This window comes from Empidonax traillii, unplaced genomic scaffold (genome assembly GCF_003031625.1).
Source record: "Empidonax traillii isolate 1590-97213 ecotype Southwest subspecies unplaced genomic scaffold, ASM303162v1 scaffold65:size4453928, whole genome shotgun sequence".
NCBI lineage: Eukaryota > Metazoa > Chordata > Aves > Passeriformes > Tyrannidae > Empidonax > Empidonax traillii.
In genome coordinates, this window is record NW_020955258.1 from 1,385,001 (window position 1) to 1,403,173 (window position 18,173).

General features: G+C 37.1%; 1 protein-coding gene across 5 annotated transcripts in view; it reads right to left on the bottom strand.

The window, feature by feature from the left end:
- Positions 1-1,489: 1,489 nt before the first annotated feature.
- ADAM23 (ADAM metallopeptidase domain 23) overlaps positions 1,490-18,173 on the bottom strand; it is a 69,394-nt gene continuing 52,710 nt past the window's right edge. Inside the window, exons 24-26 of one of the 5 annotated variants that reach the window (XM_027880165.1) lie at positions 17,113-17,224; positions 13,628-13,718; positions 1,490-2,708 (exon numbers count right to left, since the gene is read on the bottom strand). In XM_027880165.1, the coding sequence (XP_027735966.1) occupies positions 2,660-2,708; positions 13,628-13,718; positions 17,113-17,224 (252 nt within the window). In that variant the 3' untranslated portion in view covers positions 1,490-2,659. Of the gene's footprint in view, positions 2,709-6,731; positions 6,787-9,295; positions 9,391-13,627; positions 13,719-17,112; positions 17,225-18,173 lie in introns of those variants that run through there. The other 4 variants (XM_027880164.1, XM_027880168.1, XM_027880166.1 and 1 more) reach the window with 4 other exon arrangements.

The following is an 18,173-nucleotide window of genomic DNA, read 5'->3' on the forward strand; positions in this document are numbered from 1 at the left end:
TTTTGATGACACTTTGCAATGAACAAAGTAACACTACATGGATGTGCACTTCCCAAAGCACAGCAAAGGTGGAATGTAGAAAATTAACACCTACCAAACCCAGTTTTTTATCTACTGCCATGGGAAGCACTTCATCCAGTACCTACTCTGAGCTGTGTTGTCACTTGTGTTGTGCATACACAGGGCAGAAAGCGAATGTGATCTTCCATGTACACACAATGGCTGATGAGTGGAGCATAAATTCAGTCAAGAAATTGTAATTCCTATGAAAGGGCTGGTGTAAATAAAAAAGTTATTCCAGCACTGAACATATGTTCATAGTATTTGGGGACCACTGTGGTCTGATTTAAAACATCACATCACACACTAACAATGTTGTTTGTGAAATGCTTCTTCAAGGTTTATTACACAGGTAGTTTATGTATATCCAGTTGATTTTACTTATTTTACTTGTTGGTAACCACTGGTGTTTCTGTTGTGGGTTTATGCTTTCTTTGGAAGCAGAACCCTAACAAAGTTGGATGTTATGAAGCAAAGCATTTTTAGAGAACCATAATACACTTGCATGTATTTTTGGTTTGCCATCAAAGGACTGTCACTAATGCAATTCTGCTTGAAACCAGGCAGGAATTTTTCAAAATAAGATTTATAATTTATAGTAATGTCAACTACCTGTGTACAGCACCTTTAACTCATAATGTAGTTGTGTTAATGTGATTATGTTAAAGCTGATTAAAATATTTAATAATAACTGTCAAGCAAAACAATATATTGTAGCTCTCTTGTGAGAGTGTTGAATTGAACATTATCGTAATAAGAAAAATAACTGAAATTGTTTTCTAAGTCAGAGGAAATCTGCAGCATTTTCTTAATGTTTTGGCTCTTAAAGCTAACTTGGGTAATGGATTTCACTGAAGTAAGATGGAGTAAGTAGTGTAACTGGGCTTCTCTTGTTACTAATATTCAACCTTTACATTAAAGCCAAAATTACAAAAGTCTTTAATTCCAATTATCAGATGCAGGAATTAAATTTTCATGTCACTTTACTTACACAAACCAAACTACCTAAGTTTTAAGTCAAGATGACTTATAAGCCAGATTGGACAGCTCTATACTTTTAGGGAGGCCTGAACTAGACATCTTCCCATACCTTTCTCAAGGCAGATGCAGCCAGACTTAGCCTGGTTCCTGGGGCACTTCTCTGCAAAAATCTGCTTGTACACAGGGTGTATCTAAAAGTCATTACAACTGAAATTACATGGCACTTTGTTGTGATGGTAACTGGCTACCAGTAGCCAAGGGTCAAAGTATTAATCTTGCATTAAACTTTGAAAAGTGAGATGCATCAGAGATACAGGGAGTGAGTTAGAAATGTCAGTCACCTTTGCAAGTTGCTTTGAGTGGATGGGCAGAAGGCAAGGGAAGGATAACTCATTCCAAGCTTTTAACATTTTGTGAGTAGTTTAAGGCTTATATAAGTTTTTATTTTACAGGAAAAAAACTAGCTATACTTTAAAAAAAAAAAAAAAAAAGAAGAGCTTGGCACTTCTGTGATTATCTTGAGAGGGTGTTACTTATACTATATTATGGAAAAGTCTGCATAACAGCCAAAAAAAGTAATCCAGACTTATAGTCAATACATAGATATGCATTTATACATTTTAATTGTTTTTGGTTTCAAGCATACAAACTTTAGATCACATCTGTTTGGTGTCAGAACTCCCTGCATCTGCATGCTATTATCTGCCTTTTTTTGAGCAAGCCCAGAACATCCGCTATACAACATGCTACAGAAAAAAAGGGGAGGAAAAAAACCCAAAACCAAACCCAACATCAAAAATAGATTTACATAAAGAATAGAACCTTTTTATATGGAAATTCTTTTCTCTTTTTTATATATATATTTATATATAATCTGTGAAAATGATACATCAAAATCTTATTTCCATATTTACACTTTTTCTTTCTTGGAAAAATTCCATCCATCATTCACTAGCTTCCATAACTAACAGACTCCTGACCTAGGAGACCGAAACAAGGTGAACAGCGAGCTCATGGAGCAGGGAACCCTTAAGTCCAGCAGCAGAATGCACTGCGTGGCTGGAAAAGCTATTGAAGCCTGGCACTGGCTTCCCAGTGGTTTGTATTTATTGGGCTGCAGATTCTGCTTGGGGTCAGCTTGCTAACTTGGTTGTTTGTATGTGAGCCATGCAGGTTACCCTTTCAAAATTAGCTCCTCATGCCACTGGAGTTTGATAAGAAAAAGGAAGTCATGCGAACTCAAGTGAAGTTAAGAGTGCCAGCAGGCTGGGAAAAGAATCTTCTGCTATTCCGTTATTTTGGAACAGTTCTCTTATTGCACTTGGTCTGTGTGTCTCCTTTGTTTGAGAAAAGGAAAAAAAACACCTGATTTTTGAAACAGTTTGCTTGTAACACTTGTCAGTTAATGTTAACAAGAGAAAGGTGAATAGAGGAAGTATTTCCAACTTATCTCCAAAAAGGACAGTGTTCTACCAACTCAAATGCCAACATCCCAATATTGTGTTTAGTTACTGTTTCTCAAGTTTGTCCTTACAGACTTAGTTCCTGTGCAGCTACAGCAAAGACATCATACCCAAAATCCAGCAGTGCAAGAAGCAGCTTTTTGAATGGCATCTCTTCAGATAGGGCCTTGTTGAGTCGGATCGAACCTTCGTTTTTTGACATTTCTTCCAGGTTGCATCAAAAGGAGATGAGTACAGAAAAATGCAAGACATTAGTTAGATATAACAAGAACAAAGTCATTGCTAAGGTCATAGTAAAGTAAAAGCTCACACAGAGACAGTTTAACCAGTAACTTTTCCAATGGCTAACTCTAGGGAATTTGGTTGCATGCCTTCCATGGCATAATACCAAGTACCAGTTTCCTTATGCAGTTTAAAGATCATGCTGGCATACAGAGTTCATTTATTTCTGTAGTAGTACTTCAAGGGGTGCTCTAAATTTGTAGAAACTTTCAGCTCCCAGTAACACATGTCTCCACTAAGCCAAGAATGCATTTGTACAACTGAAAAGAGTGATAAGTGCCAGGACTGGAAATACATCAGCCCGTGAAGACTTGAGTTCTCAGAGCAAGTGTCCATCTCTGGCTACATCAGAATTTAGTTTATGTAATGCAGTGTGACAAAAAAGTGAGCGCCTCTGTGAGCTCTTACCGCACTATTGACCATAAATGAATCCTAGTAAGGTGCAAACCATAGCAGAGACATGGCATTCGAAGGAGACTGGACAGTTTTGTAAGTTGTGTGATTAGAATTGAATGTTAACAGTGAACAGCAAGCTGGTGACATCCAATCTCCTGCGATGTTGATGTCCTATGTCAAACAGCACGACATCAGGAAGCAACAACAAAAGTTGGGTGCAACCTCCCCAGTATCTGGCTTTATGTGGGGCATCAAGCAAGGGGCTCATGCATTTAGTTTTAACATTGGGCATACACACCACTACCGCCACCAAACCAACATGCAAAAAATACAGGAGTTCATAAATTCCCTAAAGATACAGACCAACCCCTGGATTTTCTGTTTTCTGCAGCCCTGCTAACCACTACCACTGCTACAATATTTATAAATATTCTATGCACAAGGTTTGTCTGGTGGTTTTAGAGACTTAATGGATGTACGCAAAGACAACTTCTTTTTGAAAAGTCTTCCAGAACTTGGTGCTTGGCAATCCTTTGTTTTATTTTTTATTCCTAGACCTGTGTCTAGATTTTTGCAAGATGAATGTTTAAATATTGTGGGTTTATGAAAGAAGACCACTGTATTAATCTTCCGGTCATTTCTCCTCCAGGATTACTGTACTTACGCTTTTTCTGAATTAGGCTGACATTACTTCAATATTTCAATTCCTCCTCTGTACTACAGGTAAATCTGAGGTGATCAAATTTTTTTTTTCAGCCCAACTTGCAGAATTGCATGATAGGAAGTAAGAATATAATATAACTTGGTTGAATGTGAGTTAAAGGCTGCTGTGCATCTGCTTGTCCTGCCTATTTCAACAGGAAAAAGATGTCTTCTTCCCTTCCCCCTCACCCCCTTCTAAATGCTGTCTAGCATACTTGAATTCAAGCACTACCCATCAACAACTAATTAGTCAGTCCTTTTAAATCAACAACATATATGAAAAATCCAGATGATGTAACTTGTCCTCCTACTCTATGGAAAGTACCATATTCCAGTTTGCTTGAAGAGGATGTTATTAAAACAGATGTTGAATTACGTTCTGTTACCTGAGCTTATTTTAATTGAAGAAATGGACTTTATAAGTCTTAAAAAAAGGCATGGAGGACAGATGCTATGCTAGTTTCCCAGTACAACTCTGTAACAAAACTCTTTGACTTTTATCCTATCAATTCTTTTCTAACCTCACATCTCCACTAGTGCAGTATTCCAGCAGAAACCTTGCTGTGCATTCTGTGATCTGTCCAAACCATATATTTACTTATTTCCTAGTTTTATTCAGCAGAAATACAGACTTTGAGGAATAAGATACTGACCAAAACCATTGCCTTTCTTCACTTAAGATAATCTGCTAACAATGTTGTATGAGAAAGAAACACGTGAAGAACTAGAATAAAAGCCTGAAATTCGGAACATGAGATACAGTGTCAATAAGGGAACATAGTACAAAGCTTTAGTAAGAACCTGCCATATCTCTGTACTGCAATTGTAGCACTTCAGGGGTAGGCAGTTGAGTGTTACCCAGCAGGAATCCAAATTCTATTCTGATTCCCTGACCTGCTTTAACAATTTCATCCCAAATTATCAACCATTATAATACTAAAATGAAGACAGTAGTCTTATTTACTTAAATTGCCAGACAGAACAAGTTTCTCTCTTCCACAAGAAAATTACAGTAAAAGGAAACTCGGTAAATACCAGGTGCTGGATATTTGCACCTCTTTATAGCTATGTGTTATAGTACTGCAATGTTCCTTCCAGTATGCTTCAGTTAAATGATAAGGTAGGGCAGAAGAGTCCTCTGTGGGAGGATACATAGGAGAATGATGCTGTTTCCTAATTCTTTGATGGTTTATGTGGAAGATTGTAGAACATAAACTAATTTTTTGCATTTAAAGTTTTATGCCTCTTTAAATAATGAGAGTCAGCCTTTCAGTCTGTAATTCAACCAGGAAAAGAGTCTCTAACCCAAAGAAAATTATAGGTGATTCTGAATCAAAAAAACATACCATGCTACAGCACATCACTGCCTCTGTAACATGGTCACCTTTGCAAACAAAAACCATTTCAGGAAAGAAAAACTGGTTTCAAGAAAGGCTGGATATATCTAAGAAATACCTTGCTGCAATCTGATGTGGGTTTTTTGTGCAGCTAACTGGGAATGTGGTCACAAAGTACATTACTTGCAAATGTATGCCTTTGTGATCACATAAATACAAAGCTTTATTTAAGTATTTAAAGATTTATCCAAACCCAGTATTTTAACCACCTTAACTAGCTAATGTTTTCATAGGCATTCCTAAAGCATGGTTCATATGCTGAAGTGCTTAAATAAATGAACTTATGCTACAACACTGATTCAAATTAACAGAACAAGGGACTAAAATTAGCAACTTAAAATAAGACATTGACCTTCCATTTATTCTAGTAGTTTGGAAAAAAAGTGAGAAAATACCTCACATTTGATTTTAATGCTGACATTTGTGTAGTCATGATTATGGCCTGTGATTCCTGCTTGATGGAAATGCTGATAAGGAACCAAAACCTCTTCCCTCACAGTGTTGCCACCAGTATTCCAGTGCCTTATCTTGTGGAAACCTTTAAGGTCTAAATGCAACTGCACAGACCAGTTAAACCTTGGCATCTGTTATAGCTGGGTAAGTCTTTGTTCCTCCATTAATCTTCCATTAAAGGAACAGAAAACCCTTCAGCTCTTCAGCTAAAAACAATTGCTGGAAATAGAATTGTGCCTGCAATCAATTCTCTACGTGCTGCTTTTGTGTTCTGCTATAACAAGAGGCAGCTTTTCATGTTCATTGCCACGTCACTTTTACTAGCATTGCCTGTTGGTGGTGGGGTTTTGTTACCAGAATTGCTTTAATAATGTTAAAGTCAGTAACAAAAGCATTAGTTAGCTTATCTTATTGCAGTAGCTCAGCAGAAGTCATTTAGAAATTTAGAAAGTCATTTAGTTACTTAGAAATAAAAAGTGTAGGCCCTTGAGCTTCTCTAATGGTAAAAATGTCCTTCCTATATTCAACACTGTATACGGAAACCTTGCACAGACTTGCTGCACCAAAATGAATTAATTTCATCAGTGCTGTACTTCTGTACGTTACCTGGCAGAGTTCAGGCAGGAACAGGCAGGACTCCCTTACTGCTGTCTAAACACCAACAGTTTTAAAATACCATGGAAGGCTCATCTGAAGTAAAATCTTATTAATGAGGTTTCCACCCACAGCCATTAACTCTAAGCCACCTGAAATGTGTAATGAGTCTCTATGCCTCCCTCGAAGTGTCATTAACTGTTTTCTTTCCTATTCTGTTCACACATTAACTTGATGACAAAAACTAACCTCACTCTTGATTCACTCTTGAAACTGGATGTTTTTTGTTGATTTGTTTTTACTTGGTTTTTCCAAACTTGCATCAAGCCTTCTTTTACACTTCCCCTCCAACCCCCACCCCCCTCTCAGTTCATGAACAAAGTTTTGCTTAGTTGCAGCTTACGTTTGATATGGACTTGAGACCACAGTACCGTATGTTCATATGAACATCTGATAACCTGTGAAACAGAAATCACATCTCCCAGTTTGTAAAGCATTAGCTACCTTCTCTCATATTTGCAGAGACTAAACATATCACTTGCTTAAAAAGGAAAAGTTAAAATCCCTCTTTATTACCCTCATCTGTCCCTTCATATCTATCTGAAGCCAAGTATCGGGGGTCTACATATGCTAGCCCTCTTTTGTGTACAAGCCAAAAAGCCTTTTCAATTCCCCTATGACCCCCAGAAGAAACATGCACTTCAAGCTGTGAGCTAGGCCAGGCCAGTAGATTTGAGGTTCTGCTACAGAATAGACAGTTGTATCTTGCTCTTGTGAGAGTAAGAACTTCAGGAGGTGTTTCCAAAACACATCATCTACAGGGACAGCAAGCTTCTTCATTTGGGCAAACAAATGACACCAGGATGCAAAGCTGAACACTTGTGAGAGCAGTTTGAGAGGTTTGGAACACAAAAAAGAAATAATCAATGACATACCGTGTTGTTTCAGAAATGGAGAGATTCTTTTGCTGATCTGTGTTCATGCAAGTTGGAGCTCTGTCCACAGCCAGCCCACTCGCACAGCTGTGGGGCAGGGGCTGCAGCTCTGATGCACGAGAGCAAAGGCAGTCAGGGCACAAGATGGCTTGGAAAAATTCAGAGGAAGAAACTGACTACATTTTTTTCTATTTTAATGACAAGTATTATGTTGTCAACAAACCACCTTGTGCAATACAAGTGTATTATTTAGGGATGAGTGCTCTGTTTCTGCAAAGTCTATGAGTTGCTGAATAATAGATATACGTCTCTTACAGCAGAAAACTCATCCAAAAATATAAGCTGACATTTATTTTTTCCAACAAAATTTAGCTTGGTCAATTCCGGTGGGAACTTGCAATATCCATGTTTGTAATATTGCTGCTTTAAATGTGCGTGCATTGTTCTCAATACACCAAAAATGCGAATAGAAATGTTAATGCAAGCCTTGCAGAAAACGTGGCTGTATGTATTACAAAATCTAACTGCAGTGAAGTGCAGGGGGAAAAACCCTTTGTTCTGCAACTTACTGAAATTTTTATGTATTGTTTCTATGTTCTATTTACACTAAAAGACAGCTAAATTATTTTACTGTTTATAAATACAGAAAATCTCAGCCATGAGGTACAGTGCAAAAGATACTGGACTACCTTGTTCAGAGCTGCCTCTAGTAACTTCTAAATACTGGATGGTGACCTAGTGGTATTTATTGTACAAATAAGTGGATTGGATTTCTTTAACTAAGAAGATTTAAGAGAAAACAAACCAAACCTCACCCACAACAAACCCAGCAGCTGAAGGTAGGTCTATAGTCAAGCACTAAAAAAGCTCTTGAAGGTCATACACCCATGTTTACAGATGGCTTTGGTGCATTTTGTATTTATTCTTTTCTTACTAAACAAATGAGAAGCAGTGACTCCCAGGGCTGCTGCATGCAGCGCTGCAGCTCCTGCCACTGTCAACTGGAAGCACAGGGAATGTTACTTTCCTCAGAGCAAGCACTTGGAGAAAAATGAATGAAGATCAGTTTAAACTAGAAGTAAACATTTTCAGGTGACTTTTGAAAGTGAGTTACCAGATAAATATGACCTGATCACTAGATTCTACTTTGATAGTGGCCTTAATCAATTAGGGAGTAATTTTTTTCTTTGCAGCTCCAACATGACATATGAATAGAGACCACAGAAATTTTTTTTTAATTATTATAAAAACCTCCTTGAAGAACTATGGTTTATTGTTTGATCATGTCTTAATCTTGATTCGTGTTATTGAAAAGAAAATAGCAACTTGAAATGCCATGAGAAATTACTTGTGCTTAATACTTCCATGATTTGTAAGGTTATAAAAAGTGAGATCCTTTTTAACAAATATGAGCCATGCATGGAGGTAGACTGGACCCTACAAAAAAGACAAGATTTAAATACCTTTGTACAAGACTCTCTCTTTGCTTTAATAGTCACATGCAGAATGACTAGTACATTACTCTTCATAGTTATAAAACACACTGAACTAGAACTGGGAGAGAAATGCTTTCATCTTTCCAGAAACAGCTCAAGATTTCAAAATGTTCTTTCTAAACCTGATTTTTTTTTTAAGTGTATTGAGAATAAAAAAATAATAACCCAAAAAAAGTTACCTCTGGTACACTGAGTCAACACATTTGTTGCTGAAAACTACTCTGCTACTGCCACTGAGAACAACACTACTAACTGGAGGTGAAAAAAAGACCCTGCTCCCTAAATCTTAGGCGAATTAATGAAAATTAATTATTTTATTGTTGTTCAACTTTGCACCCTGATAACATCTGCTATTTTCAAATCCATTTCCTCCTCTTGTTCAGTCTACCTGTAATTTTCTTTTTTGTTTAACGCTGTTTGTTAGAGTTTGGGGGAGGGCCTTAACTTGGAAATCTTGTAGCAGGAACTCAAAATTTAGTGATGTAAGCCAGAAATAGAAATGCCATAGCCACCAAAGAGAAGACATGCGGCATTGCTTACTTAAAGCCCCATCCTGTCCCCCCAAGGACAATAGCTGCTACCAGGATGGCACCAGCGATGGAGCCTATTATAAGATTGGTGGCACTAGGACCTGTGATAAAGGATTATGGTAAGACAGACATAAGAACCAACGACTTTATTCACGTCACGTGAAGCATCTGAAGGGTAGTCAAACAATTCAAAGAATATAGACAGCACTCAAGGTGATGCCTCTAAACAATCTCAACAAGCCCAGCTTAGCTTACTCTTCTTTAACAATAGGAATGAACAAAGCTGTTGGTCTCTGCATTGTACTATGCTGACTTCTACTAAAGATAAAAATCTAGTATTAGACAGTGAATTCCATTGTAACTTACTCCATTATCTAGTGAATGAACAGTCAGCTGAGGACACTAAGATATTTGTGAATAATCCCTTAAAGGAAGAAGTATGAATGATGTATGTTTTAGGACTACAGCAAATCAGAAAGGAAAAAAAAAAAAAAAAAAAGAAGTCAAAAAGCCCTGTCTTTTTTCATGGAGCTTCTGAATGGGTAGATATTTTAATTTGAGCTGAGAGCATTCAGCACCACTTGCTAATCATAATCCAGACTCCCTACAATTACATCAATGCTAAATTTACAAACAATTGTTTGACAAAAGCAAAGGATTATATAATAGGGAACAAAAGTTTAAATAAAAGCTGTATTCCTCCTAAGCTTTCCAAACATCAAAGCATCTCTTCATTGTCCTCAAGAAGCTACTAAACAACAAAGTGGGGAAGGGTGGAGCAGGAAAAAAGAGCAACAAAAAGAAGCAGCACAAATATGTTTGTGCAATTTTCTGAAGACGGCAAGAGAACACCTAAATAAGATATTAATAATTGACCCTTAAGTGCTCTACTTATATAGGCAGAGGAAAACCGACAGTAAGCTTGAGTAACATTTTAATTGCTCTGTACAGAAACTTCCTATTGCGCAGGTTTTGATGTAAAGCTAATTGCATCTGAACTCAAGGCAAACCGAAACCAACTCAACAGTTCTTCTGCAGCTTATTGTACACTCTTTGTTTAAACATTTACATTTTAGGAATAGCCTTCAGAAACAGTTCTTACCTCCCATCTCAGTCTCCCCAAACCAACACTTCTACACAGAAATTGAAATTTTCCTAATTAATTGTTCTAAAACCAAGTTTGGAAAACTGTCAGACAGCTGACATAAGGAAGAAAGAGGAGCAGCCAGAGATCAGCAAAGAAGGAGCAAGGGCAACTGCAACAACTGAAAGTTTTAGGCTGTTAGGTCGGTATCACAAAACCACCTGTCCAGTCCCACACACTACGACAAGCACATATCCTAAGTTTTAAAATTTACTGTAGGAATCTAACTTCATTGCATCCACTGCATGTTTCCCCCATCAGTGCTTCTGGAGATCTGACTAGCTAAAAGAAAACCAAGTTTTAAAAATTGCTTTCTGCAGTTCCTATACAAAGAGTATTCAGGAATATGAACAAAATGCTTGGACTGAAATGAGATATAGTGAGCTTTACAGATGAGCAGTGCACAAATTTGACAACAAAAATCAGAAGGTAATTTTTGACAATTTGGAAGAATGTATCTTATTTGGACTTACCTTTCAAGTCATACCTGGCTCAAATCAACAGGAGTGAGCATGGTGGAGGGTAAAATGCCATTCCACAGGCATTATAGTGCCAACTAAGGCTTGCTTGCAACAGCAATCTAATGAGCCTACTGAGCTACTGTGTCTAACTGAGATCTGGGGTTTACTCTGGATTTTAACAAATGATTTCACACAACAAAAACCTGAAAACACAGCAAGTAATTTATCTGAAATAAATTTTATAAGCCTTGAAAAATTCTAAAGCTGATTTCTTTTTAGCCATAGAATGCTATCTTCCCACAAAGAGGTACAAAGATTAACTGATAGTAACATAGAGATAACTTAATTTAGATAAATAAGTGCCAAATCACCACTTTTTACATCCCTCCTTCTCACCATGTTCCCTGGTTGCTAAATGTCAAGGGGTGGGGAGGGAAAGGGTGTGTATCCATTTCATAGTGCACATTCATTCACCAAACAGCAGTTTGTTGTTTCAATACAGAAAATCAATACTGGTTTTATTTACTATAAATATGGGAGAATTCAAACAAAAATTAAACAGAAGAGGATAATATACAAACCAACTAGGTTCAGTTTACGGAAAAGTATAAATATACAAACCCAAGCTGGTAGAATAGGCATGATGACTAAAACAGCAACCACTTGTTTATGAGAATGGAGTCCTCCCAACTGCTGAATTCCAGTTTCAAAACACAGTGATTTAAGAGGACCCACCATACTGTGGAGTCATTTTTCATCCAGACTATCACAAGATGCAACACTTCATTATATTTGTTCTTTCCACCACACTACTGCTATAACCTACAGACACAGATTTTTCAGGAGGAAACTCCTGCACACACCTGGCACAACACCTTTTCCTGCAAAGCACTACCTGCTCTGGTATGGCTATTTGTACCATCCCAGGTCATCTTTTAGGACCCCGATAAAAATCCTACTGAAGGTATTAAAAACAGAACACACCTACATTTTCGGTAGACTTCGGACTATTCCCTAAATCTTCAGCAGCAGCAGCTAGATTTGAACACTGCTTTGAAACTCTGCTAGTATTAGAAATTAAAGCTATTTCAGCACTTTGAACAAAGGTTCACAATTTGCAAGTGAAGTGGTGAGGAAGGAGGAGAAAGGGCAAGGACTTGGCACCAGGTGCTTGATGAACACACCCTCCCCTACAGCCACTGATGGAACAGCCACCAGGGACTGAAGAGTATCAGGAAAAGAGAGGGAATTTGGATTCCCCATGTGCTTTCCGTAAACCAAACAAAAAGTAGCAGTGGCTTGCCTTGAATGTACATTTGTACCTGAAGGAACCAGAGACCAGAGAAAGACTGATGGGATGCAGGAAAGAAGAATGGAGAGAAACACAAAGAATGAGTCAGGTAGTGAGTGATAAGAGAAGAGGAAAGATGAAGAAAAGCTGGAATTAGTGTAGAACCATACAAAGCGAGAACAAATGGTCAGGGACGTTGGTCAGAGCTGAGTGGCTTGAGACAGCAGGTAAGGGGAGAGAAAAACAGAAGGGTACAAGGCAGAATGTAAGAAAAAGGCAAGTGGTCCTCAACCTGTAGGTAAATTTTATGCTTCCAAATCTGTGTCCCAAACCTCTACAACCTTAACAGTTGTCATTTTTTAGCAAAAAGCTGTAAAAGCCACCAGTAAAACACAGATCAGATCTTTCTCAAGCAAATAATCTCTTACCTTCTCCCTTCTGTTTGTTTTCTATTAGTTGTGCTCTGTGAACACAAAGGTCTCTACTCTTCTGAGAATCTGAGATCGATGTCATGTACCAGACAGGTTCCTAGGGCTGTGAACTCAGACACACAAAATGCTGCCTTGCCAGACTAGAATTGAACAGGGGTGCCTTTTCACACAGCCTGATTAGAAATCATAGACTGTCCTGTCATGAGTGTCCCTTCAGAGGTGCCACTGCCACATGACAGATGTAATATATAGTACTAGGAACACGGTGAAGTTGGAATTCTCAGAGGAGCAAAATAACAGTAATTTAAGGTGTAATTTGTATAGTGAATGCAGATTGAAGAGAGCTCTTACATGGGCCTTTTTATGCATGCGTGCATATATGCAAACAAAATTTATATAAATCATAGACATTGTTAAAATGGAGGTAGGAGGATAACACTTAAGATGACAGTTTCCTAAAACTATGAAAAGACAACAAAAATTGCTCATATATATTCTGTATATGTGAATATTATACTTCAGCATTGTGCTATCTTCGGGTAACAGAATCCCTGCAACAGAACCTTTAGAAGCTTTACTGTAGAACTAGCTGTCTGTATGACTATCATCAGCTTTCATCCACCTAGCTTGATCATTAGACTGAAAGCCCCACAGACTGTAATAAACAATTTCTGCATTTTATGAAATAGTCCGCATTACTCAGTCTGTTTTGCAAAATAATCACAAAATTCCATTTTTTTTTTGTGTAATGGAAACATTTAGACACTTAGTTTTATGGTGACAATGTAAAAAAATCACAAAGTTATTGTTTTATGCCCCACATTATCCCAGACAGGAGAAGGTTCAACACTGCATGAGCAAACCACATGACACAGACACAGTCAAATCACAGGACAAATACGGTCACCACATGACAAAGCTAACGGGGTCATACACAGAGGGCTCAGGTGCATACGGTTACCTCACACACTAGGCACCAAACATAAAACTCAAACTAAGAAAAATGCTTACTCTATTCCCCACCCTGTGCCTCCAAAAATCACCCCCAAGGCCAGAATGGTCCCTGCCACTGCACCTATTAGCCTGTTAGCAGCCATGCTCACTGTGTGGAGGGAAAAGGGAAGATTTTTTAAGGAAATTATCACATATATGTCTGAAATGAAAACATGAAATAATTCCTCAAAGGAATACTTTATGCTATAATCAACTGTTTGGATAAGCAATTCAAATCTCCTCACAAACCTTTATTTACCAAATACTGCAGCTTTAACAATTCTGAAGTGAAATATATTTGGTTTTCTTTGAATGTTTGCAAATATTTCAGTGACAAGTTTTCCTGTAAATGAAAGACTATTCCTTTTAGCTTTGTGATTCTATTATTTATTTAAAAGAGGAACATCCTCAACCTACTGCTTATTTGTAATAGCCAAAATGTAAACAAATTACCAGTAAGAAAACTTCCTTTTGATCACCAGGAACTTACTGTATCCACAATATAACTAAGCAAATGAAAACTGTTTGGAAACAGTTCCACTGCAGGGAAAAAAACCCAAACACAACTTTGAAATTACTAGATAGTAATATTTTCCTTTGTTACTGCATTTAGCAATAGGACTCCCTATTTATCTATATGACCTAAAGACAGGCAACAAGGCAAAACCTACCTTAGAAGGATGTTTCAGGTAACACTCTGGAAATTTTGATATGGTCAGATAGTCTTCCTTAAGACATCAAGGCCTTATTTGTAATTTTTAAGGGAACTCATTTGAGAAAAAACATCTGCACGTTTCCCATGTTAGAGATTAAAAGTTTGAGAGATTCATTGACTCACGATAGACCACAAGCAAGTAGCTGAATTCCCTGTCCTATGGGAACTTTTGCAAGGGACAAAAACTTTATAGACTTCATGCTATGAAGTCTGCTTTGGAGTGCTTTGGGTAATTTTCTTCCAAAAGTTTCATAAATATACACACACAATCACACACACACACTTGAGAAATAAGCTTTATACTAAAATAAACACTACTCCACTAGTCAAATAAAGGACTAATTCTGCAAATTAAATGGCAAAGGAAGAATCTCGTGTGCCAGTACTCTACAGTAATTCAAAGTTTCTGCAGTAACCAAAAACTAACTGCAAGAACTCTCTGCCTTCCCCAAACTGCTAAATGCTGTGCACGTCTGCTAGTACAGGATACAGTAGGTTGCTGATTTTAGAATAATTCAAGGGTCATGTATTAATAGTAACATAATAAAGGACCATTCATTTTTTTTTAATCCTGAAATAGAGAATGGAGCCAAAAAGCAATTGATGGATGATGGAAAAGTCTGAAAAGTGCAGCAGGAGTAGCAGCCAATTGTCAGTTATCATAACAATATATAAATAATTAGCAATACTTCCTAACTATACATGTTCTAATTGTAGTAAGAAAAATGCTTGGATTTATGGTGTGAAAAATCTTAAACCTATTAGGTTTTAGTTTTCACATCATGAGTGTTTCATTTCTGAAATGTAACAAAATTCAAACTTATGGCTAAGGAAAAATGAGTATTTTGGTTTCTGTCTCAGACTTGTACACTGGCATTTGACACAGGGAGTAATAAGGGGAAAGAAGTTAGTGGAAACTACTTGAGTATGTTGGATCTTTACAACAGAGAAAAGTACTCCCAGATTCTTCTGAAATCTTCTCACAAAGGAATTCCTCCATAAGCATGCAGAAAGAAATCATAGCAGCTCTGTTAGTGTTCTGGCTCCTAAATTCACTTCTAGGGAATTCAACATCAATAAATTACTGTAATAACATAAGAAATATAATCCATCTTTTGAGATCACTGAGCCACCTTGTACAAAAGCATAGTCTGCCTTTTCGCAGAGGAATCGATTGAGAAAGGCAGTCTAAACGTTGTCTGCACCTACCGGCAGAAATCCATGCCCATACTATTCATTTAAGGCTTTTGCCCAATATATTTCAGCATTGATGTGTTAATTTTCACACAGGCATTTCCATTCTGAACTGGAGGAGTTAATCTGGCTTACAGTAATGTAACCAAGGTAAGAGTACCTCCTGTGTTGCCCTTCCTACAGACCTTTTTACAGAGGAGAGAATTATTTCTTATGTACAGGATTTGGAAACGAGCAAAATCAAATTCATGTGTTCTCTCAGTATCACAGCTGTAAATACTTCTCATCCACACACACAGAGAACTGAACAGCTCTACAGTGCTGGTCTCCATAATTTTTTTAAGACTTTGTAAGCAACGTTCCACAGGCAGGAAGATTTTTAGGAGAAAGGGAATGACAAGTAGCTCTGTAAGGCAGGGTACAAAACAGGCAGCTACACTGAACAGTGGTGGGATTAGAAATCCAGGAAGCATCTGTACAAATTCCCTCACACAAATCCGGACTGTTCAAGAGAGTCTCCTTCACAACAGTGATTTGTTTTAAGACTGTATCTTCAACAGTTCTTGGTAAAGGTCTACTGGAACCGTTCTGCTAAAGGGCAACAGGAAAAGGCACACAAGACAGATGTAGAGCCTTTCTGGAGGGACATACCAAAATCCTGCCCTTCCTTGAAACCTTAGATATTTCGGAGAGCAATCAATTTGAGTCTAAGGGCTGAATTTTTAAGCAACTCTATCTTTTTCCCATCTGCCTTGTAAAAGGGGCAGAAGAACCTGGAACTCGGACATAGTGGAAAAATTTTGTGTTTCTCAGTTGTTTATTGGGAACTTTATCTGTAAATGCATAAGATTTGATTAATACAGTCTGATGTTGGACAATGCCCTGATGACAAAAAGACATACAAAAACTGGACAGCACAATCCAAAGATATTCTTTGGCAGAGAAGTCAGAGAGAATCTCAAGTGCTTTTCTTCCTCTTTGAAAAACTTTTTTGATGAATAATTTCCTCTGTACCTCCTATTTTTATCTATACTTCATATACAGTTGAAATACCTACTAAGTACCTAAGAATAAGCAGTAATGATTGTAAGAATAATTTAAGTTCTTAAAAATCTAATTTTTTTTCTTTTGTCTTTCATTGAAATCTGATTTCAAGGAATCTAATTTCACCAGGGACATTCCACTTTTCCCTTTTTTATTCCATAGCTCTCTGAATTAGCTGAGAACAACTAAGGAAACTGGAAATGTCTAGTAAAACATAAATATTCAATTATCATATGAATAACAAGAGCCACACTTAGTCAGGTTCCAGTCATAAAGAAAATTATCATTAAAAAATAGAGACTACAAAATGAAGAAAAAAAAGTTACCTATTGAAATCTTCCCCAAAAATATGTTAGAAAAATAAAAGTTTCATCAATTCTTAAAGTAGAAAAACCTATTTCATCTACATGAATCAGAATTTTACTTGTCTGGGTCTAAAAACAGCTGTGCAATAGTATTTTCTTTTTATATGCTAATTCTACTACCATGTATCAATGGAAAAATGTCATAAATACTTTTAAGAACATCATAACTGAAACAAAACACAAACCCTTGGGTCCTTCTTCCTTCTTGCCACCAGTATCCCTGACAGGATCATCAATGCTGCAGTCTGTCCCAGCCCAGGAGAAATTACAAATGCAAGTGGCTTCATTACTACAAACCTGGGAAAGAAAATAAGTGACAGCAGTTAGTTTTTTACTACATTTTATTAACTTTATTTGACGTGTAATGAAATATTTAATACATGATGTAAAACTTCTCCATTTATATGTTTGTAACAATGGCACAGAGTGTCTGGAATGATATAACACATCAATAATCTGAAAGTTTGCTTTAACCCTCTTAATACACTCAGATGTTAGGAAAAGTAGAACTGGTTCTATCATCACTTCCACTACAACCTGCACAGGTTGTAAAACATAATGAATTTTCATCCAAAAACCCCTATCTAAACTAGTTAGGTTTCACTGACTTCACTAACCAGCTCTCTAGACTTTGAGCCTGGATGCCCAGAAGGAACACAAGCATTGGTGTTTGAAATGGTTCAAGACATGGTTACACTTTGCATCCTCTCATTCACAGCCTGCTCTCAGGTAGAACAAATTTGATATATTTTCATGGGTTTCGTTGGCATTTTTCCCAAGCAGCAAAGAAAAAAGCTTGTTCATCTTCTACAAGAGGTAAAACAGTGCTTCCTAAGCTTGCATTTGGTCGCATGACCTCAAAAAAAAAAGGACTTAGGATTCCAAAATTGAAAACACATTTATCAGATACAAGAAAATCTGTCCAAGGGACAAAACCTAAAACACCAAATCAACAGTGAGAGTTAATAGCTATAAACTTTGCATACGAAAAAGAACATGGAATGGTGTTTCTAGGAGAAGTTACTACAGAAAAAAGCATGACATGAGAAACAGACATAAAACTAAAAATGAAGTTTTGATTATAGGACTAGAAGTGAAGTCAATCATTAGACAAACAGCTAATAGTATCTTCTACACACTGGAACATGATGTGAAAAAAAAACAAAAACAAAAACAAAAACAGAAAACAACCTACACACTAATGATTATAAGTAAGTAGCCCATGTGATTTTTTTAATTCAACTTT